We start from the raw sequence: 24,503 nt of genomic DNA on the forward strand, positions 1-24,503 counted from the left end.
CACAATGCAAAGTGATTACCAATCAATCAGGAAAGCAAATGGTTTCTACAATAGCAGTTCTTCTTTTTGTCTAGAAATACAGTATACTAAGAAATAAAGAGGAAAAAAGATAACTGGTTTGGAGGAATGAGAGGTATGGATAGGAAGATTACAGTAACCTTCCCAAAGCCAGCAGTCTACGCTCTCATTTTTGCTCTGAGAAAAAAGCCTGACCGATACTAAAAACAGATTTCTTTTCAATCAGAGAAATATGTAGAAAACTGGCATTTAATTCATATTAAAAAGGGGTTTCAGAGTTGACCTATTAGTTTAAATTAAAGAGTTCGGAGAAGTCTGACTATTTCTTGCACAAATAACACAGTAAGATCACATCCCTTACCCTGACGACTTGCCGAGTACTTGTGATGAAAGCTTTTCTTATACTCAATTCGGTTGCATCGAGGTTGAATTTCCTAGGATTTGCTTCGACTATGCGTGGGTCAAAAAGTCAAGGTAAAGCAATTTCATCATCGAAAACCTAACAACCAACATCATGTGAAACCACAGAATCTCTCACAGCAATAAAATCTGGCCCAGCGTTTCTGAACACATAGTCAACTTGACACTAATCATTCTCAAACTTTCTCTGCCCACAGCTAGATGAGGATCCTTGTGCCCCGAGGCAGAGATGACCTGCCTAGGTTCACTGCAAACCCATGGGTGTCTGACCACAGCTGAGCTGGGCTCTTCCAGATGCCTGCCAGCACTTTTTTGACTCCAGATCACCTTTCCCAGGACAGCTTTTGTCCTGGGAAACAGCAAGCTGTTTTCATTTGCCATTCCAACTCATTCCACTTCTGTCAAGAAGCAAACTCTGCTTCTTAACCTAGAGATCGAGGCTCTTCTGTGAAGCTTTCCTGCTCTCCTCACCCCCAGCTTGGTTCTGCTGTCCCGTGTCACTCACATGGCTCTCTGCACTTACCATCTGCAAGTATACACTTGTGCCAATATTTGACTAATGTCTGTTTCTCCCACCCCCAAGTCCCTCTATACTCCCACGGTAAATTCTACAAGGGTTGGTACAGTTTTGCTTATCAATCCAATCTCAGTAACTAACGAAATGTCCAGCACATAGCACACTCAATAACTATTGCTGAATGACGGATATCTATTAAAACTTTTGTTCTCTTTATCTCACAATTTCTCTATCTCCCCTAATCTTTTTCTCTTCCCTCCTACCTTGAGGGAAGACATATCTCCCTGCAACTGTGCTTTTGATCCCACTCCCTCACACATTTTGTTCCACTAGTTTTAGAGACCACATTTGTCTTTTAATAATTTAAAAGATGCCCTGGGGTCACTGTGATTAATAGAAATTATACACTCCACACATCAACTGCATGTGAACCTGTGTGCTGACTGCAGAGTGATCCTGACAAAAGCTAGTTTCCTTTATGTTTTACCACACTTAGAACAAAACAAAACAGAACTCAAAACATGCAAATGGCATATCTTCAATCTAAAGTTCTGATTAAATGGGATTTTTCCAGTTAAAAGAAAGGCCATATAATCCAGCTTTTACCATTCTCTGGTTCATCAGTCAGATCAGTGGACTTATTTAATATTTAACATCGATAGCATGACTTAGCATAATAGATCTGCTTTAGTAAATGCAGTTTCATGGTACAAGATGCCTCTCTAATGGACACTGGCATTGAACAGGAAAAAGTCTAGAGAAGGATCTTCTTTTGATTTCCAATTAACCAATGTATAACACTAGTCTGTATACACCTCTCTGAAATAATGATGGTTAACACTTTCATAGAAGTTCACTGTGTGTCAGACACCATTCTAAGCTCTTTACCTCATAAACTTTCAACAACCCTATGAGCTAGGTACAACTGCTATCCTAACGTTCTACTGAAGAGCAATGTGCCCAAAGTTACAGTTAGTAACTGGCGGAGCCAGGACTTGAACACCCAGTCTGACTCCAGGGTCCCAGCTCCAAATCACTGCACTATGCCACCTTCATGTTGCAGGATTTGACTACTCCACCTTAGATTACTGGTCAACGATTTTAAGTGTGTCATGGTACGAATAAGGGCAACATCAATCAACGATAAAAGGCAATATCTAATCTATGTACTTGAGACATCTGGATGAAACTTGTCCATTTGTCTGCTTGCCTCACGTGGCACAGACACTGCAGAAAAGGATATTGATGGTTTCGTCAAGGTCCTCTAGATCCCACTCTATGCTCCGGAGGTTGTTTCTCAGCTCGTTGGTGGTCCAGTCGATTTCTTCCCTCGTGGCTGTGGATGGGTCCTGGAGGAGCTCTGTCCATCTCTGAAACAATCCCTGTGCAGTGTTGACTGCTTTCTGTACCTCTCTGTATTCAGGTGAAGGGAAAGGAGAGATATGAGACAGTATGTTCCAGGAACAACTTACAAGACTTAGGTGAACCTTTGCGATCAGACACCATTCTCAGCAACCACCATTCCCCAAAGTGTTTTTAAGTCGTTACAGAAGGCTCTTCGTGGACAAATATCAAAGTTCAAAACTTTAAAATAATAGTCTGAGTATTATGTTCTCAGCTGATTTCAAAATAAAACAGCCACTACTTAAGCAGCTATAATTACCAAGTTTGTTTGTGAAGGACAAAATTTAATTTTTCTAACGGACTGTACTTAAAAGTAGTCTAAGAAGCTATAATATAAATTAACTAAAGGGCCGTTAACATTCACACATGTTGCCAGTTGGAGTGAAGTAATTTATATTCAGAAGAAAAGGTTCTAAAACAACTTTCCTTTTCTTGGGGAGGTTCGTGCGGAAGGGGGGTAAAAAAGGGTAGAAGTGTTACTCTTACACAGCTAGTCTTTTAGAAGGCAAGTATTTTAATCTGAGACATTTTAAAATCCAACATCTCATTAGAAGATTCCTAAACATTATTAGCTTTAAATGTATCTACTTTCCTGGATTAAGCAACTCTGTACAGCAGATTAGTGTGCTTCATGTTTAGGGAGTGAGACTAGGCCATTAAGAGCTATGGCCTATTTTGCTTTTAGATTAGATACAGTCACAGGGTCTTTAAAACTCCTCCCCTGCCCCTGCCATTGGGCCAATAGCCACCATTTAAATATTATAATCTAACACTACCACACATAAAAGCCAAAAAGGACTCATTTTATAATCATGGTCTCCTTGTGTATAAAGATTACAATCTTCATGCTCCTAAACTAAGAGATCTGTTTTGATCCTTCTATGATTTCTTAACCAATTCTTCTGGGTGTTCAATCAGTGTGTTCGTTATCTATGGCTTTAAAACAGAAATTGCATGCATCCTATTCTCTCTGACATTTCAAGTACCACAGGAGACAGCACTAACAAAATGAAGAAAGGTGCCTTACAGTATCTTGGACTGTGAATACTGATGAGAGCTAAAAAGCTGAATGTTAAATAGAGAATACAGCCGTTGGGCCCGGCTGAATAAATCACTGAGCTACGCGGCCAACAATGAATCTACCAAGGTTGTGTTCATAACCAGTTCATGGGTTAGGCAAGTCCCCTCATTTTTCCTCTCACATCAGTCGTATGCTTTTAGTGCTAAAGAGAAACTCTATTTGAGACAAAAAGAGGAAGGACTAAGTAACTGAGATGTCAATCTGCTATTTTTACTCTTTATTGAGGTTTCTGGCTGATTTGGTAAAGAAAGAGGTATACATTTTGCCATAATATGGAAGTACTTGGTTTATCTGTAAGTGTTGAATTTCCTCTATGACAACAGAAGACAGAGTTTAAAAGGTATCTAAAATGATATCTCATTCTAAAGAATATGAAAATTATCAGTTCTGTAAAGGAAATTTGAATTCCTTTTTGAGAACTAGAAGCCCCAGGCTAGGGCATACCACATTCTCCAAACGAGGAGACAACTAGGATGCCGGAATTAAACTCTTTTAAGTAGTGATCCATAAACGTTTTTGGTCTCAGGGCTCTTTTGCACTTTTCAAAATTACTGAAGACTCCAAAGAACTCAGATTGATGTGGACTCTTTAGCTATTGCCACTTACTGTACTAGAAATTCAAACAGATATTTAAAAATATTTACCAATTAATCAAACATAATGATGAAATTACGATTATGTTAATGTTTTTGCCAAAAATTTGAAAAACAACAATATTTAGTAAGAACAGTGGCACTGATTCACGTTTTTGCAAATCTCTTTAATATCTGGTTTAACAGGAGACAGGTGGATTCTCACATCTGCTTCTACATTCAGTCTGTTGACATGCGTTTTGGTTGAAGTATATGGTGGAAATCCAGCCTCATGCAGATAGGTAGTTGGAAAAGGGAGGAGTATTTTAACAGTCTTTTCAGATAATTGTGGATATTCTTTCTTGACACAATACGAAAACTCGACAAGTGGCAGTTTCTTAAAGGTTAGCTGCAACTTGGAAGCTGAAACTGTACCAAAGACGTTGTGTATTCTCATACATTACAACCCACTGCTCCATCCTGTATTGTGAATGGATGTTTTACCCACATACGATTTTACAGCATCACGAACTGGTCATTTGTAAAGTATTAGTTTACTGAGCATCAAAGATCTTCCAAACGCTGACTCATTTCATTATACAATATCCAAAATCATATAATAATATCACCACCAATTCCATCAGAAAAACTTAACTACTGGGAATCTGTAAGATGATAGCAGTTGATACGAGCTTTCCAAAATTCTATTTTTTAAAAAAAGGCTCTAATTTCATCATCCACAAAAATACTGTCAGTTGTTTTCCGAGAAGTGACAGGTTCACCTCATTCATTTTTGAGAAAATGTCAAGTTTTTTTAAGATAATTTTGAGACTTGTGAACATATGCAAGTCTCAATAACTAGTTTGCGAGTCATTCTTTGAAGAAAAAAAATGAGATTCTGTGGAGGAAAAAACGAGCTATTTCAGCTCACAGCTGGATCACAGAAGTGCTTTCCCTGGAGTCACCATCTTAGCTCACAATACAGCAGAAGAGTTTCATGCACTCTCTCATTTTGTGACACAGAGTATTAAAATGTGTACTAAGGCTGGGAGAAAACATTTGTGCATTACATGTCTGATTAATGACTTGTATCTACAATATATTTTTTAAAAAAAAACTCAAAACTTAAGAAAACTCAATTTAAAAATGGACAAAAGATCTGAACAGTCACTTCACCAGAGATGACATACAAATGACAACTAAGCACATGAAAAGATGCCTAATATCATTAGTCATCAGAAAAACGCAAAGTAAATCCACAATGAGATACCACTACAAACTTAGAATGGCTTCACACAACGACAATGACAAGTGCTGACCAGGTGGTGGAGTAACTGGAACTCTCATTCATTACCAGTGGAAATGCAAAACTGTACAGCTACTTTGGAAAACAGTGTGGCTGTTTCTTAAAATTAAACATACAGGGACTTCCCTGGTGGCGCAGTGGTTAAGAATCCTCCTGCCAGTGCAGGGGACACAGGTTTGAGCCCTGGTCCGGGAAGACCCCACATGCCACGGAGCAACTAAGCCTGTGCGCCACAACTACTGAGCCTGCACTCTAGAGCCCGTGAGCCACAACTACGGAAGCCCGCACACCTAGAGCCTGTGCTCCACAACAAGAGAAGCCACCGCAATATGGAGCCCATGCACCGCAACAAAGAGTAGCCCCCGCCCGCAGCAACTAGAGAAGGCCCGCGCGCAGCAACGAAGACCCAACGCAGCCAAAAATAAAATAAATAAATTTATAAAAAACAAAAACAAAAAAAAACATACAAAACATACACTTACCATTATGACCCAACAAGCCCACTTCAAGGTGATACAAAAACACACAGGTTCATACAACAACCTGCAAATTCTTATAGTAGCTTTAGTCGTAACAGCCAAAAATTGAAAACAACCCGAATGTCCTTCAACTAAGGAATGGACAAACTGTGGTACATCTGAACAATGGAATACTACTCAGCAATAAAAAGAAACAAACCAAAAATACATGCAACAATATGGACAAATCTCAAATGCATTATACAAAATGTGAGAAGTTAGACTCAGAAGGCCACACATTGTATGATTCCATTTCTGTAACATTCTGGAGAAGGCACAACTATAGGGACAGAAAACAGATCAGTAGTTGCCAGGTGCTGGGGAAGGGGGACACAGAAACTTTTAGGGGTGATGGATCTGTCCTGCAACTTATTTGTGGAGGTGGTCGTTACTGACTATATGCATTTGTCAAATTTCACAGAAGTATACACTAAAAAGGGTCAATTTTACTGTACGTAAATTGTAACTTTTAGAAAAATGAGGAAAGGTGTTCTTGGGACTCAAGATTTGATCAAATTAATTTTTTTTTTTTTTTTTTTTTTTTTACTGTTTCATGAAGAACATTCTTGAAGGAATATGATTCTCATTTTTCTTTTTCACTGTGAGGGAGGAATACAATGACTACCAGTACAGTTTGGTGCCACTGCCTTGATTTAGGCTAAGGCACCAGCAGTTTGCACCATCAGTGTTATTGTCAACATGATGAAAAAAAGCAAATAACATCTGAGTAGCATCATGAAAAGCAGTTTAAGCTGAGGGGCTCTTCTATGAAAGGATCTTGAGACCCCCCTTGGGATCCAAGGGCCACACTTTCAGATTTGAGGGGGAGGAAGGTCAGGTGGGTAGATTCAATTCTAGCAGCACAGAGTGAAATCGAGTCCTTAAGCATGCAAGAACTTGTGCATGTCCTAAAGAAGAAATGAAAGAAATGGCAGGAATTAGAAAAATGCTGCAAAGCAATCCCAGGATGACATTCAAAACCCAACAGGCCTGGCCAGTGACCTGGCTTATTCCACTCTCCATCTCTTATTTTTAAAAGAGGCTTCATTTTTAGTTTTCCTGTAGTAGCAGAGACATAAGAAAGTCAAAGTAGTCTTAGTTTACATTTCTAAGACACGTGTTAAGGGATCACAAAGGTGGAACTGTTAGCAATGGTTCAGATCTTGAAAAGCCAGAACATGCAGTGTGTCAAGGAATCCTATCTTAAAAGCAACTAACGGGGTCCCTCAAAGTTTAAAACATCTCCCAATTTTTCTTCTTCCAGTATCAATTCAGCATAGTATTACCCTGAAAAAAGAAGGCATGAATGGAGAGAAAACGTGTCACAAACAAAACCTATTTTTAAGCCAAATACTAATGGTAACCAGGATATCCCAAAGAACTTAGAATTTCCGAATAGTTTCAAGAAATACAAGACACATGTAATAATGTACAAGACCCTACCTAGTGAGAAAACCTGCTCAATTCAGAACTATTTGTAAATATCTGGGGCTAAATATTTAGAATCACCTGTCATTCCAAGTAAATGGATGAACAGGACAGAGGAGTATATAACCACGACAGCTGTTTGATATTTGTGAGGGTTTCAACGGAGAAGAGCTGGTCGGATTTTCTTCACCTACTTTCTCAGGAAAGGTAAGGGAGTTGCTTCTGCATGAATTGGCTAGTGAGGCACTTCCCACACAGGCATGCCCAGCATCGTCTGCTCACCACACAGTGAGCCCCTGTGAGCACGCTGCACCCCGTGGGCAGCGCTGCAGCTGCCGACTCCTTAGTCAACAGTGATCCACTTTCATCTGTGCTCTCCAGAAAGGTCAAAATCACAAGACATTGCCTCTGTTTCCTGTAGAGTTAGGTGCAGCTCTTTTCAGGTTTTTCTTCCAAGTGCGTAATGGGAACGATTAAAGTCTGACACCCACAACTTTCTATGAGGGGCCATGAATACCTTGAATTTTTGGAGCCCTTCAGTTTAGCAATCTTCTTGGTAAATAATAATCTGCTCACTGACAGCTTTGGGTATCCTGTCTGACACCATTTCACCAAAAACTTGCTAATTGCTTTCCTAGGAATTACAGGTTTAGCTCCTGACCCAGAGAAATCTTTCAATCCATTGAAGGAGAGAGATGGCTATCTCCTACAACAGTCAAGCAGATGTTCTGCTCCTATATCTGTTGCAGATGCGTCCAAAGTCAGTTTTGTCTTACACGTTTCATGAGTCACAAGAGTCACAGCGTTGGAAATACTACAGACGAGCCTCTTTCCCTTGCTGTCCACCAAACGGCCCATCAAAACGATGGGACCCATCATATCCTCATGGATATGAACTCCTATGACCACCAGAATGAAGGTCCTTCACTGCAAGCCATGCCAGTGCCCAAGGGGCCACCTGTAACACAGAACTGCTTTCCCAGTAAGCAACTGTCAGAAACGAAAACACAGTCCACATCTTTGAAGAATGTATCTTTCAGGCAAAAATAAAGCTTTCATCTAAGCTTTCAAAACCAGATTCTTCCATTCCTTATAAATAAAGAGTTGACACTGGCAGGACTAACCAATCCAATTTTGTTTTTTTTCTTTTTTGCCACGCCATGTGGCATGTGGGATCTTAGTTCCCCGACCAGGAATCGAACCCGCATCCCCTGCATTGGAAGCACGGAATCTTAACCACTGGACCACCGTAGAAGTCCCCCAGTTTGTTTTTGAAGCCAGCCCAGCACTAACCCCTGGTCACTGCTAGTTGAGCCCCTCCCACATAACATTCCAGTCCGTTCCACCATGGTAAAAGGCTCACCATCCCAACCAACCCTTAGGGCTTCAGGCAATACATCCAGATGTCCATAAAATAATTTCTTATCTGGATCTCACTAAATTTGTTGGTAAGATGGGAGGAAGAAGTATTTTAGCCATTAGGGAGCTTTTGTTTCCCGGAGTCTGTCATTCAGTTGGGCCAACGAATTGCAGGATAACCAGAGCTGCAGCCTCCATCAGCCTTCTGATTTCTCCTTCCTTCTTTGACCATGCTGATAGGCTCTGAACTGGCATCCGCTCCAGTTACTGTGATTGTGTAACAGTTACCCCAAAACTTAATGGCATCAAATGACCATTTCTTATGGGGAGTCTGTGGGTCAGGAATTCGTGCCGAACGCAGAAGAGATGGCTTGTCCCTGCTCCACCATGTCTGGGGCCTCAGCTGAAAGACTGCCGGGCTGGGGCTGCAGAAGCAGGTGCTCCTCGGTGGTATCTGTGTGTCTGCGTAGCCTCTCCACATGAGTGCTCCAGCAGTGTGGCTTCAGTAGAGCTGGACTTGTGTCCCAAGTCAGAAAGATGCAGGTGGAAGCGGAATTGGTTGGTTGTCCTTTGTGACGAAGGCTTCAGGAGTCAAGCAGTGTCATTTCTGCCTCATTCTGTCAGTCGAGGCAGTTAGAAAGGTCTGCCTGGGTTCAAAGAAAAGGAATGAGGAACCCAGCTTGATAGAAGAATGCCAGCTTCACAAGTTAAGAAAAGCAAATGGGAGAGGATATATATTGGGGCGGCCACCTTTGGAAAAACACAATAAGCCCCAACACCTGTATCTGGGGCAGCACCCATCCTGCATGTCTCTTTACAGTGGGGTCCCTGTTTCATCAACACCTGAGAGGCTAGTGAAGGCAGATGGTTTTCCCTCTAGTAACGAAACCTGAAAAACCTAGGGTGGGCAAGCCTCTGCAACCCTATCACCCTTCTACCCCATATCCCACCAACCTGTTCTACCACCAATCCCTTGGGCTAGGTGAGAAGCTCTTTTTACTGCTTGACTTCCACACTCACGTCGTTTGTGTTTAAGGGGAAAAACACACATACCCTGCACTTGACCTTACTGCCATTTCCAAATTCAACTTCACTGTGATAATATCTTTCGCAATAATTCTCCTGGAGGGGGAAAAAAGAGTCTTTACTTAGTTTCCTATAGTTATATACAATTTTGACCTCAACCTGCTGCTGCTTCCACAATGCCCCGGGGATAGCACTACTGCCACCAATGACACTGCAGGGCAAAGTCATGGGTGACTTGAACTCGTCCTCATTTCCAGCGTACTTGACACTACAGCCTATTTTCTTGAAACTCTCACTTCCTTGTTTTTGTGACATTGTGCTCTTCTAGTTTCTACTAATTTTCTCTTTCCTCTTCCTCCACCTGGTCCCAGTATTTCTCAGCACTATTTTTATAGCTTCTAGGTGCTCATCAACACTAGCAGGTTCAAAAGATTCCTTGAAGCTGATGACTCCCCACTGCATTTCCAACCCTCACCTCTCACCCAGGACTAATTCCTATATTTTTAGCTGCCTACAGGATCATTCCATTTGCCTAAAACCAAACCAATCATATCCTCCCTACAAAACAGTAAATATTCATACAACAAAATGAAACAGAAAAAAAAAAAAGCTTCCTTCTCTAACTTCCTCATTTTAGTCAACAGTGACACTATTTTCCAAGATTTGAAACTTGTCTAGACAAACATCATCTTTGACTCTTCCTCTTACTTCTCACCTTGCACAACCTCTACTGAAGCTGCATCACTGGATTTTAGGTCTAGAAAGAACTTTCCCGATAACTAGTCTGCACTCATTAAACAAGAGAACGGGGGCTCAGACTTCTTGTCTTCTGGCCTCTAGTTCTGCTGACCCAGAGCATGAGGGGCCTTCCAGTACCAAGACCTATTCAATCCCATCTTTGCAAAGGCTCCAGACAAATCTATTTTCTTTGTGCAATCAGAAGACCCGGGTTTGAGCCCTCCGAAGTTGTTTGACCATAGGCAAGTGCATAGTAACTGCTAGTTAAAACCACCTCCTGATTAAGAATTTACAATAGGAAACATTAAACTCCTCAGCTGGGTATTCCACGCCTCCTCCACCCCAAAACTGGCTGACTTTAATCTCCAACCTGATTTCTCACTGAAACAAAATCTGTTTCACTTGGCAGGTCTTCTTCCCATCCTCCCTTTCCTCATTCCTGGCTCTAGACTTTCACTCACTGCTTCCCCAGCTGGAAGAGTCCTTACATCTCTGCAAATGAAAAGCAGACATTTCCTTCAAGGCCCAGTTTGAGGCCCTACTTGCTTCACTAGAGTGTCACTGACCAACATTCCCCCTGGGGGTCTTTCCAAGTTTTTTCAGTCTCCACAATATCTCAGCTCTATTCCAAACTCTTAGACGCAAAGCATATTGTCTTTCACCTACACTGTTTCACATACCTGCATAGTGTTCTCCAAACCAGACTATAATTTCAGGAGCCAAATAGAGTATTAGGCATTCAATAAATGCCTAATTCAATATAACAAATGCCTGCAAAGTGGTTTTTATAGTGAAACATCTGATTGGGGAATTCCCTGGTGGTACAGTGGTCAGGACTTCGTGCTCTCACTGCTGACAACCCGGGTTCGATTCCTGGTCAGGGAACTAAGATCCCACAAGCCACACAGCACAGCCAAAAAAAAAAAAAAAGAAACATCTGGTTGATTTTTAAAAAGTAGAAAATGAGACCTGACTTACATTCAATTCTACTGGATAAAATTACTCTGTAAATAAGGATAATTTTTTCACAGTGACTACCAATAAACAGTTTTTTCAACAGTGTGACTAAAATGCACAATGCCTGCCTTCAAGGAGCTCATAATCTAGTGTTTAAAAGGTTGTACACACAGACCAGAGATGGTTAGAGAATAATACAATGTAACATACACTATCTTGCTCAACTGCTTACTTATGCCTTTATTTCAACACAGATCCACAGCCAAGAACCTGGAAATAAAACTGTCCTTGTTCGGGCACACAACGCCTCCAAATCAGCAAAATATTAAAGAACCACAACATTCGTGCCTTTTACCTATAGGAGAGGCTCACTTGGAACCAAAGTACTCTCATATTCCACCGCTCAATTTCTTAGTGGCTTATTCTGATTAGAAGTTGCAAACAAGAGAGGGAAAAAAACTACAGAACCCAAAACTCAAAATGGGCTCACTCATCAAACAAATACTATGTAACACCTTACTGAACATAATGATGAAAACAACATGATTCAAATATGGTATATTTCACCTAGGAAATTAGTCAAGGTTTCTTAAAAGGAGACTCTCAGTACAGGCAAGGGGTCAAGGGAAATGGGCCCATCAAACTTTTGGGGGTGGGGTAGTGAGTCGAGTGGAGTTAGGGGTGTATCCTAGAGGGCAATTTGGCAACATGCATCAGAAGCTTTGAAAATGTGCACCCCCTCTGAATTCGCAAATCTTCTACAGGACTACAGGCTATGGAAATAATCAGGAGCAGCAATGAAGACCTGTGACAAGCAGGCTGGCAACTATATTAACAGTTAACAGTGAAAAATTTAGGTACATCATAAACCTTGTCCTAGGGCTTCCCTGGTGGCGCAGTGGTTGAGATCTGCCTGCCAATGCAGGGGACACGGGTTCGAGCCCTGGTCTCGGAAGATCCCACATGCCACGGAGCAACTGGGCCCGTGAGCCACAATTACTGAGCCTGCGCGTCTGGAGCCTGTGCTCCGCAACAAAGAGAGGCCGCGATAGTGAGAGGCCCGCGCACCGCGATGAAGAGTGGCCCCCGCTTGCCGCAACTAGAGAAAGCCCTCGCACAGAAACGAAGACCCAACACAACCATAAATAAATTAAAAAAATAAAAAATAAACCTTGTCCTGGGTAATAAGTTATATCACATTTATATAACAAAATACAGTACAGTCATTAAAAAGCCTCCCCACCAAAGGCATTTTAAGGATATAAAAAAATACAGATGAAAAGATTATAAGACGAATCCCAATTTCTTAATGATTAATAACAACAATAATACCCATTTATATAAATCCTGGCCTTTCCAATTACAGGCTTATGAACTTGGAAGTTTTGTTTGTTTTTTTACTAAGTTTCATTTTCTTCATTTGTAAGATGATAATAATAATAGTACTAGTACCTACTTCAAAAGAATTAAAAAGACAATCCCTGTCATGTTCCCAGGACAGTGACTGATATATTTATTATATATCAAAAAAAAAGAGAGATCAAAAACTGATGGATAGTATTACATAAAACTGTTAATAGAAACAGATTAAAAAAACACCAAAATTTTAACTAATTATTTCTGGATGGTGGTATTTCAATGAATTTTTAATCCTTTTTTATATTTTTATTTCCTAAGTTTTCTAAAATGAGCATATATCACTTTAAATGTTACTCAAAAAAAAAAAAAGCGCGGGCACACGCACACGCGCGCATGCACACACACACACACACAAAACCAGTAAGACATGGTCTTTCCTCTCAGAAAGGGCAGCCTGTTTGGATGGAGACATATAGACAGTTAAAAGAGAATGTTTACTGAGCACTTGATATATGCTCCAAACTGTGCTGAGGCAACTTACATGCATTAACTCATTTAATCCTCATAACCGATAAAGCAGGCATTGTTAAGCCAATTTTGTACATAAAGAAACAGGTTCAGAGAGGATAACTAATGTGCCAAAAGTTACACCAAGTAATTGACAGAAGTGAGATCCCAACCTTGGGTCAGCTTGATTAACAAAGCTCAGTTCTTTCACCAAACCTCACTGCCTCCGGAAGTCACATAAAAAGAAAAACTACACCCAGAACATGCATTTCCTTTCCCTTTACACCCAGCTTTGTTCTTCTTACAGAATTTATCACCACCTGACATACCATATATTCGTTCATTTGTTTACTGTCTGTCTCGAATATAAGCTTCATAAGGACAGGGATGTCATTTGTTCACTGCAGTACCCTTAGCCCCTGGCACACAGAAAACAGACACTCGGTATTTCAGAATGAAGGATTCCGAATAGAGCTGTGACCTGATCGTGTCTCCGAGGTCACGTCTGGCAGCGGTGCAAATGAAGCTTGCTGAAGAAGCTGCTTACAAGAGTTTAGGTGGGAGAGGACAAGGACATGAACTAGGGTGGAGGAACCAAAACCAGAGAGGAAGAGAAGATTCCAGAGATATCCAGGGGATGCACTGATAGGCCCCGGTGACCAGGTGGACATGGGACTGAAGGACTGTGCGGAGTCAGGAGTAAAGAGGGCTAAGAAGAGGAAGGCATTTTTAAGGAGGGGGAAGGAAAAGAAAAAAAGGGGAAGATATCTACCCCATAGCATGGGGGATGTCGAACAATTAGTAGAAAACACAGAAAAACAAACGGGAGAGAGTTGGGTCAGAGTGACTGGGGTGCAGGATGTGCACAGATACACAGGGACCACTTGACACAATGGGAATAATCAAACTCACCCAGTGAGAACACACAGGAGAGGGTCAACTAGACAAACTACAACTTAGGGGCAGGCCTGAGTTGATTCAGTAGAGCTAGGGGTTCTGGTAGTGAAAATACCACTGTGAATGTCTGTGCCAGGTAGGGCCACATCTGCCCAATTGTGGTAGTTTTCTCCCATGTTCTGGGATTCTGCTCTGAACAAGAAGACATCGAGAGTGTCAAAACCTCACAAAACGATCTTTGAACACTCAGGCACTAATCATTGCATATTTAAATTAAAACAGCTTTCGAACTGGTCTCCTTTTTATTTTTATTTTTTATTTATTTAATTTATTTTTGGCTGCACTGGGTCTTCATTGCAGTGGCTTCTCTTGCTGCAGAGCCCAGGCTCTAAGCCCACGGGCTTCAGTGGTTGTGGCTCGCATGCCCTAGAACGCAGGCTCAGCAGTTGTGGCGAATGGGCTTAGCTGCTCTGAGGCATGTGGGATCTTCCCGGACCAGGGCTTGAACCTGTGTCCCCTACACTGGCAGGCTGATTCTTAACCACTGCGCCACCAGGGAAGCCCTGGTCTCCTTTTTAATCTTTCTACACACTGATGCAACCAACACTACTACCAAATCAATATTCCCGAAACCCTCATTTCATGTCATTTCCCTGCTTAAAAAATCTCCAATGACCTCTTAGAGAGAGACTCTTCTCGACCCTCTTCTACCTGTACCTGTGGATGTACCTGTAGAAGTGTTAACAGTATGAGTAGAACTAGGCAGCTGAATTTTGAATCCTGGGTCCACTACCTATTAGCTGTGTGACCCTGGGGAAGTAACTCAACCCCTCTGTGCTCCCTCAGCTCCTCATGTATAAAATGGGGCTAATACCCACACCACAGAACTGTTCTTATAAAGTAAAAATTCTTATAAAGTGCTTACTTAGCATGCGACGCCTGACATAGAAGCTGCATCCCTTAAATGTTAGCTATTATTATTATTACTTCTCCAGATAAACTTCCTACTGCACCTGGGATGCTCTCCTTGATGATTTTTAAACACACAATGCCTGCCTTTGCTGGGAGTGTTCCCACCCACGAACCACCACTCCTTAACCACAACCACCAAAGAGAATTTATTCAACATTTATGCTATATATTCAAGGTGCTGGGCTGGAAATACAGGAAAAACAAACAGTTCCAACCTTCAGAGCTCACAGTCAAATAATGAAAGACAGCCAGAGGAAGAGTGCAATGTGTTACAGGTGCCAGGGGAAGCACTTCCTGTAGGCAGTGGAGATGCTGACACTGAATCCTGAAAGCTGAGTGGGTGCATCAGGCAGAGTGGATGCACGTGGGGTAAGAGCATCCAGTCCTGCGGTCACTGTCACTGTACTGAGTCTGGTGAAGCTGGAGCTCTGTGCTAAGGGCAGGCAGAGTGAGCGGAGGGTTGAGGAAGGCCACGTCACGGAGGTCAGGAAGTGTTGAGCTTTTATTCTGTAGGCAACAGGCAGCCACTCAGTGATGTTAAGTAGGGAACTCCTGCTTGGGTTCTAGAAAAGCTACACCTGTGCTGCCCAATATGGATGCCACATGTGACTGAACCGTGCTAGTGTGACTGTGGGACTAAATTTCAATTTTAAATTTAAAAACTGATACGCAATTCAGTTACCGAAAATTTTTAAAGTATATTTGGAACAATTTGGGTATGTGAATCTATTGAATACTTTTCCAACTGTAAGTTTAATGAACTCTAAATACAGATCAAGTGTTCCTGATGAAAATTTAGTATCCAAATTGAGATGTGCTGTAAGTAAAAAATACACACCAGATTTTGAAGACAGTACAAAAAGGGTCAAATCTTCTTTAGTAATCTTTAATCACACGTTGAAACATTTTCACTATACTAGGTTAACGATGACATTAAAATTAACTTCACCTGTTTTTTACTTTTTATTGTGTCTCCTAGGAAATGTAAAATGGAATGTGTGGCTCACCCTGCATTCTGGAGAGCACTCATCCAACAGAAGCAAGGCAGATGCAAGAGGAAAGAGACTGGAAGCAGGAAGACCAATAAGAGACTCTTCTTGATGAGTCCAGAAGAGACACAGGCCTGAATTATCTCAATGCTCCCATCTTCGAAACTTAATTCAAGACCTACTATACTACCTCCAAAGCTGTTCCAGTCATAACTGTTCCTAATGAGATGCCTTTCTCTGAACTACTGGGGGAGTTAATCATCTGTGGGATTCACTTCTGCACTTAATCATTTCCACCTGTCATTTCTACTTAATTCCGGAGTGAGCTGTTTCTCAGATTAGACTATCAGCTCCTAGGCTAAAGGCCACAATTTAGGCATCTTTAATTTTCCACATTGTGCAGTGCACTTTCAAAACTTTTAATAAACAGAACTACACGAATGGCTCCCCATATATTCCGACACATAATCTGGAGACACTCGTATAGCTAATTTTACTTTTCCTTAGCAGAAGGTTTTGACATCTTACCGACATGAGCTAAAACCATGTAAAAGTCAACCAACACTCCAGGCCAATGTTCCAATAAAGCAGTGATATCTAATCAGTGAGCAAGCCTTGGCAAACTGTATTGGATACTAGCAGGAAAAAAAAGTCAAGATGGCAAAGCAATTTAGCATTTTCACAAATTCCATTAAAAATGAAACCAAAAATTCTGATTATCTATGGCCTCCACTGCCAGAGATAACCTTTGCAACCTAAGCATTAAGGACATTCATTCAAGGGAAAAAACACACAGCTTTCACATTTAAAAATCAACCCCTAAAAATCAATCCTTCTAATAAGCAACACATTTTCCAGGTAGAGAGCCACATATTACTAATAATCTAAACTCAGCATTTTCCCATCTAAATTAAAGTCAGGTGAAGGAAAATCTTTTTAGGGAAATGTTAAAAAATATATATATCTTACTGTATCATTGATAATAAAGTATTTCACCTAAAGTACCACTTAAATTTTCTGAGAGGAACCCTTAAAACACATACACACACTCAAGCAACTGGTCAGCTTTTACCCTTACAAAAATAGGAAGCTAGCAGCAACTAGTTGAAAGCAAAGGGACACTTTATGGTTATCAGCACTGATCTTTCCAGAACTTTGCAGTTCTCAGAATTTTAATGTTTGTTTGACATTTAAAACAAAAGCTGACAAGTTATAACAACAACAGAATCGATCTTTCCTGAATTTGTTTAATGGCTATAAAGCCTACATAACAGTGCAAATAAAGTTTCTATCTCCAAACGACTGAGCAATCAAAGATGGAGTCACAACAGCTCACAGGGAAAAATAAGTTAAGGCTGTTCTAGTCTGAAAGGCAGAAGAAGAAATGGGGGAAACCTGTCAAATAGCCTGGATGAAATCAGGGAGTTAAAAAGAAAGCACTCATTTCCTTTAGCACTGTGGGAAAATCCCGGTGCTAACAGAAAGCTAAGGAAAGTTTGGTTTGGCTGATTTCATTTTGTTTTCCTTCCAACATCATCACTGAGTTTGAACGGCTGTTTTCCTCCCCTCCCATTACTCAGTAAAAACTCCCCCACTGAATTGAGTTGTCTTCCGGAGCCTCGCGCCCCCGCCTCCCAGCCTGCAAACGTGCTCAGACGCCTCTGGGTAGGTTGTGGTCTCACCAGTCTGCGGGCCAGCGCTCCGAACTCAATGGACAATGGGAGCTCACCCCCGTCCTCGCCAACTACAAAGCTCAGGAGGGCCATTTCCCTTTTCCTGCCCAGATGCTGTTTTTCCCCCTTCGAAGCAGGGCCCCGTGCTCCACTACAGCTGCAGTTTGGTCTGGGACGCCTGTCTCCCTTCCCACCTGCAGAGCTGCTGAACCCCTCCACCCCTCCAAATAAGTTGTAGGGCAGCGCACAGGCCAAAGGGGACCCCCCCCAGGGGCTTAATTGGGGGCACGGGTTTCAAAGTCCAGGTAGGACGGGGAGGGGATGTCTCTGGACGCTTGATCATGGCCCTCAAGGCTAAGCCGTCCCCACTGTCCCCCCGCCAGCCTCTACTTGTCTCCCATCCCCCTACAGCGAGGAGAGCGGGGAGGTGCGGGCAGGCAGCACGGCCACCTCCTCCTCCAGTGGAGCCCTCGGCGACACTCACCCTTTCACCACAAAGAAGGGGTCCTCCATGGACATGGCGTCCCGGCCCCCGGCCGCCTCACGCCTGCTCCGCGCACAGCGCGCCCAGCGAACCTCCCTCTGCCCAACCCACCCGCCTCGCGCGGCCGCCGGCGCCTCGGCCTGGGGGACCCGGAGCCTCTGCGCGCGTAGGCCGGGGTGCACTGGCCCGCCGCGGGTCCAGCACTTCGTCGGCACGGCAGACCGAATCCCTGACTCTGGTGCCCGGCCCCGCGGCCGCCCCCTCCCCCGGCTCCTCCCAGCGCGTCCGGCCGCCTAGCTCCGCCCCCGGGTTGCTCAGCCTCCGCCAGTCATGAACGCCGTCCGCCGCCCCACTTCCGCACCCATGCTCACGTGACCAGACTTGGCCCCGCCCCTTGTCATTGGGGCCTGGGCACCTTGTCACAAGACCCTGGAGACGGGGCTTTGGGGGTGGAGGGGGAGGGCGGGTCTTCTCTCGCCTCGCCCCTCAGGATTCGGGGGGAGGAGCTGCTTGTTCCCTTGCGGGAAAGGCCGTCGGGTTTCCTAGATACGCGTAGTACCTGCTTTGCACGATCCTTTCACCTTTCCTCTACTTTTGATACTTGATTTTTGATAACATGTTGATTTAGAAATCCATCTCGTTTTCGACTTACAATAAAGCGTGCTCGTATACATTATCTGACTATGATAATATTGAACAACTCCTTTATGTAAGTCTTAATATATCCAGCAATGCGCTGAAGGCTGTATGTGCATTATCTCAATATTTTGGGAGGGGGGCGGTATTACTATTCCCATTTAGTAGATGGGAGAATTTCAGAGAGGTTTCAAGATTTCCTGTGCTCACACAACCTGGACAGGGCAGAGCCAGAGAATCTGTGCACCGTCTTCCAGACTGGGGTGTGTTTTCTCTTGCTGTGCGTTATTTTCATACAGCATACGGTGCTTCCCAAGAGAGAGAACTTTTCAGGGACAAAGAAAGGGCCAGGTATAGCAACTTCTTCCAGGCTAAATGGTTCAAAAGCGATTCCAGAAAGCATTTTGGCCAGAACAGTTATCAAACTCATATGCTAGATATGCTGTGGGGTTTGTGAACTTTAATTGCTGATTATCATTGAGCACTTCCTGTATGTCAAGCACTGTGCTAAGTGTTATCTCAGTTGCTCTCACAATGAGGTAATTACTGTTGTTATCCCCATTTTACCAGTGAGAAGTCTGAGGCTCTTGGAATGTTAAGTGACTTGCTTAAAGTCACCAGTCTTTTTGGAGATGGGAGAGTCCTCAAAGCCAGACAAACCCTGTTTGAACCTGAGTTCTATTATTCAGTTCTTCATATATAAAACATGGATAATAATATTTAGCTCATGGGTTGTTGTCAAGGTTAAATAAAAATGCATGGAGGGCTTCCCTGGTGGCACAGTGGTTGAGAATCTGCCTGCCAATGCAGGCGACACGGGTTCAAGCCCTGGTCTGGGAAGATCCCACATGCCGCGGAGCAACTAGGCCCGTGAGCCACAATTACTGAGCCTGCGCATCTGGAGCCTGTGCTCCGCAACAAGAGAGGCCGGGATAGTGAGAGGCCGGCGCACCACGATGAAGAGTGGCCCCCACTTGCCGCAACTAGAGAAAAGCCCTCGTACAGAAACGAAGACCCAACACAGCCATAAATAAATAAATAAATAAATAATTAAAAAAAAATATTAAAAAAAAAAAAAAATGCATGGAAACCCCAAAGCCCCAGCAGAGTGAGGCAGTGAAGTCAGTCCAGAAGCTGCTGTGGTCATCTAGTCTGAAGGGGTGAAGACCAGACTAGGATGACAGCAATTGTAAATAGAGAGGAAGGGGAGAATCTGATAGATGTTCCCAAGGAAAAACAAAACACCTAGACATGACGAAAGATTGAATAGGGTTAAGGAGGGGAGAGGTGAAAGCCAAAGACTCCAGTCTTCTCTGAGACCTGGAGGAGCAGTGGAGGTCAGGTATGGGGGAAAAAAGAAGCTGTTGGAAGAGAACTGTTTTGGTTCTGAACATATTGAGATGGGGAACTGAAAAGGGATCATCTTTCATTCATTCAATAAACACACAGAAATCGAGAAGATGAGAATCGTGATTAAGAGCCATAGTTGCAGCCAGATTACCTGAGTTCAAATCCTAATTCTGCTACTTCCTGACTGTTGTGTCTTGGGCAAGCTGCTTAGTCTCTCATTGTCCTCAACTATGAAATGGATACTATAATAACACCTTCCTCATAGAGAGTGTCATCAGGATTAAATGAATCAGTGTCTAAGAAGTGCTTAGAACAGTGCTGGCACGTGTTGTATTCTTACTATGTGCTAGGCACTGAGGACACAGAGATGTACAGGCTTGGTCCTTGACTTCAAGGAACTCTCAGACTGGTGGGAGAGCCAGGCCAGTTACACAATGAAAGAAGGGCATGGGTTGATGGGTTGTCATAGAAACAACCCAGCCTGGAGGCGGTGGGGGGGGGGGGGGGCGGGGGGGGCGGAGCCACGGCAGGGGGCATTGCCGGAATGGAAGGAATGAGACTGTGGCCGCAGGAACTAAGGCTGGAAAGGGGCAGGGCCAGTTTATTGGGGGGCCCTTGATTGTGCTGTCAAGAACTGTGGACACTCTGCTATAGGTCATGGCAGCTGAGGGAATTGACAGGATAATACTGGCATTTGACACAGGTGCAGCAATGGCTGAAAGGTCAGCTAGGAGGTCATCATCCAGAGTAGGGATGAGGTGTCCTGAAATAAGCTCACTGGAGGACGGAAAGGAGGGATACATTTGAGAAATACTTTAGAGGCAAAATCTGGAGACATGGTGAATTATTATCCCAATCTTTTAAAAGCCCTGAGATACATGTTCTTGTTCTGGAACACTCCAGAAGACACTTGCTCTTGTTGGCATCCATTGACTTGGCTATGGCTGTCTGCATTTCCCAGCACCAGCCACAGGAAATATCCACATACTGGTCATGTTTTCTTTCTTCTCCTTAGTTGTTACCATCACTTCCACCCTTATCTACACACTGGATTAAAATAAACCAATTTTAGTCAATCTATATATCCAACACAAGGAAGTGACTAAAAATTTATGGAACATTCATCTGATGGTCACTAAAAATGTTTAAAAGTGTGTAATGACATGTATTGAAAGTAGCAAGACAATACTGTATATATGATATGATTTCAATTCTGTTCACTTTTATATATAGAAACAGTTTTATGCATAGAAATTTTTTATACGTAGGAAAACGAAAATGTACTTAAAGTTTGGCAATTTTCTACAATGGACTATTTACTTGGATAATCAAAATATAAAAAGTAAAAAAGAAAAGAAAAATTGAAGAAAGATAAGTGAGAAAGCCAAGTGACTACATATGCAAAAGTACATCAAAGGTTAGCAATTTTAAATCCTTTTTAGAATAACTCAAGTTAGAAGTGTATGAATGAATGGATATTAGTGAGTACTAAAAGTTAAAATACACTATTGGAATTCAGTGAACTTCTTGACATAACAGTGAATTTGAACCATCGTAGAAGGGCAGGTATGACCTTTACCCTCCTCTATGAATTTGTTAGTGCACAGGGGAGGAAAAATCACAATTTCTCTTGGTAAACTAGTGAATAACAATAATAGTAATAGCAATTGCTAACATTTACTTACTATGTAAGTTTGTGCTAAGTAATATACACTGTGCTAAGTAACATACACTATGCTAAGTAATATACATGCATACTCTTCAAAAGTGGCTCCAAAATTTCTACATGGGGCAGGTTTTAGAATGTAACTTGTTTGGACAACAGGGCTAGGAGGCTTGAACTGAGGTTGCATGGCAGACCCACTGTATTCTCTTAAATCTGGGGCTTATTTGGGACCATGATTATATGTGCATGATAGTGGTGCCCTAAAGTCCCAAGAAGTGAAAAGTCACCTCTTGGTTCCACCACTGCTGATTTCATTGAATCCTCACAACAGCTCTGCTTATTACCCCAATTTTCCACAAAAGAAATCTGAGGCTTAGAGAGGTTAATAATTTGCCCAAGGTCTCATAGGTAGGAAGTGAGAGCCCCATTTGAAAATAAGTTTGTCTGACTCCTAAACCCATGTTCTTTGTTACAGTACTCTCCTGCTGATTTGTATAAGGGCTAACCTTGCCCCAAAATTGGTGAATGGATTTTACCTAAGCACAGAAAGTGGCTCAAATCAGATTTCACAGACATGCATGTGCACACATGCACACACACACACACACATATTGAATTTTTTAAAACAGCCCGGAGGAAACTACTTACGGAACATGATAAAAAAAAATTACAGTATATTGAAAACAATATATTTAACAAATAAGACCCTTTTGCTAACTTAATAATTTGTCTTTTGGTTTTTGAGGATGACTTGTCCCATTTGCAAGTGGGTCAGATTCTTCAGAAGGGCCTTAAGATATATATAATAAAGCAGGTATTAAAAAGCCAAAGACATAATTAGAGGGATCCATAGTAAACAAGGTAAACACAAGCCACTCTGAAAAATAAAACTTGAGATTCAAGGATAGACAGTTGCTCAGAGGTAGAGCTAGTTCCCAAGGAGAGTGCACAGGATGCTCCCCACTTCAATGCTTCCCAGCTTAGTCAGGCAGTCTTCACTTGTCCTTTAAGATCTTGACTGTTATTAAATCTATTTATTTAAAAACTTAAGGACTATTAAAGCTATGCCATAAAAAATGCATGTTGGTATTGGGAAATTGTTAAGTGAAAAATAAATTACCAAATAATGTTAGGATGTGAAACCCTGTTTTGGTAAAATGAACCCCCCAAAGTGTGTTTGTATACATACATATATAGTCATAGCAAAAGCACTGAAAAGACATACACTAAAATGTTAACAGTGGCTTTCTCTGAGGAGTGATTTTTATCTTAGTACTCTGATTTTTTGGTGTATTTTGAAGTTTTCTGGATTTTGTTTGTTTGTTTTTTATTTATTATTATTATTATTTTATTTATTTATTTCTGGCCATGCAGCCCAGCTTGTGAGATCATACTTCCCCAACCAGGGATTGAACCGGGGCCCTCAGGAGTAAAAGGGCTGAGTCCTAACCACTGGACTGCCAGGGAATTCCCTTCTGGATGGTTTTTGCTAATTTGCACTTAAGATAAAATGACTTTAGGGCTTCCCTGGTGGCGCAGTGGTTGAGAATCTGCCTGCCAATGCAGGGGACACGGGTTCAAGCCCGGGTCTGGGAAGATCGCACATGCCGGGGAGCAACTAGGCCCGTGAGCCACAACTACTGAGCCTGCGCGTCTGGAGCCTGTGCTCCGCAACAACAGAGGCCGCGATAGTGAGAGGCCCGCGCACCGCGATGAAGAGTGGCCCCCGCTCGCCGCAACTAGAGAAAGCCCTCGCACAGAAACGAAGACCCAACACAGCCATAAATAAATAAATAAACAAAATTAAAAATAAAAAAAAAGATAAAATGACTTTAAAAAGTGTGGTCATCATGCCCACTTTTAAATGTAAATGCCTCAGACTGCAGTACAGTATGCAGTTTTGGAACAAGATACGAACAGAAATTCAAAGGAACAAATAAATACACTGCCATGGAACTCCAGTGCTAGTGAGAGATCTCTGGGACTATTGGGGGCTCTGGGAGTGGCACAAGGGTGCCCTACATTTGTTAAGTGAAGAGTTAAGGGAAGAACAAAGAAGTGAAGGAGGAAAGAAAGGAAGAAAGAAATACAAATATCTGAGAAGAGAAGGTGCTAGGAGATGCTGACAAGGTGTCAAATATTAATTTCATTATTATCTTCTTTTTTTTCTTTTGGGAAATGGAAGACGTATAGTTTCCCGTTGCTGCTGTAACAAATTACTACAAACTAAGTGCCCTAAAACAACATGAATTTATTATCTTATAATTCTGGGGGTCAGAAGTCCAAAAGTGGGTCTCATGGGCTAAAATTAATGTGATGGCAGGATAGCACAGGGAGATCAGCTCGGTGCTTTGTGACCACCTAGAGAGGTGGGATAGGCAGGGTGGGAGGGAGACGCAAGAGGGAGGGGATATGGGGATATATGTATACGTATAGCTGATTCAATTTGTTATAAAGCAGAAACTAACACACCATTGTAAAGCAATTATACTCCAATAAAGGTGTTAAAATAAATAAATAAATAAATAAAGTGATGGCAGGGTTGCATTCCTTCTGGAGGCTCTAGGGGAGAATCTTTTCCTTCTGTTTCCAGTTCTAGAGACTGTTTGCCTCCCTCTTATAAGAT

General features: G+C 42.3%; 1 protein-coding gene across 2 annotated transcripts in view; it reads right to left on the bottom strand.

The window, feature by feature from the left end:
- The window catches only part of STX6 (syntaxin 6), a 44,758-nt gene extending 26,276 nt beyond the window's left edge, over positions 1-18,482 (bottom strand). For both annotated transcript variants that reach the window (XM_068541357.1, XM_068541358.1), the window contains exons 1-3: positions 18,226-18,482; positions 2,199-2,368; positions 380-474 (exon numbers count right to left, since the gene is read on the bottom strand). In XM_068541357.1, coding sequence (XP_068397458.1) covers positions 380-474; positions 2,199-2,368; positions 18,226-18,260 — 300 coding nt within the window. In that variant the 5' untranslated portion in view covers positions 18,261-18,482. The remainder of the gene's footprint in view (positions 1-379; positions 475-2,198; positions 2,369-18,225) is intronic.
- Between the last annotated feature and the right edge of the window lie 6,021 nt (positions 18,483-24,503).

Source organism: Eschrichtius robustus, chromosome 3, assembly GCF_028021215.1.
Source record: "Eschrichtius robustus isolate mEscRob2 chromosome 3, mEscRob2.pri, whole genome shotgun sequence".
NCBI lineage: Eukaryota > Metazoa > Chordata > Mammalia > Artiodactyla > Eschrichtiidae > Eschrichtius > Eschrichtius robustus.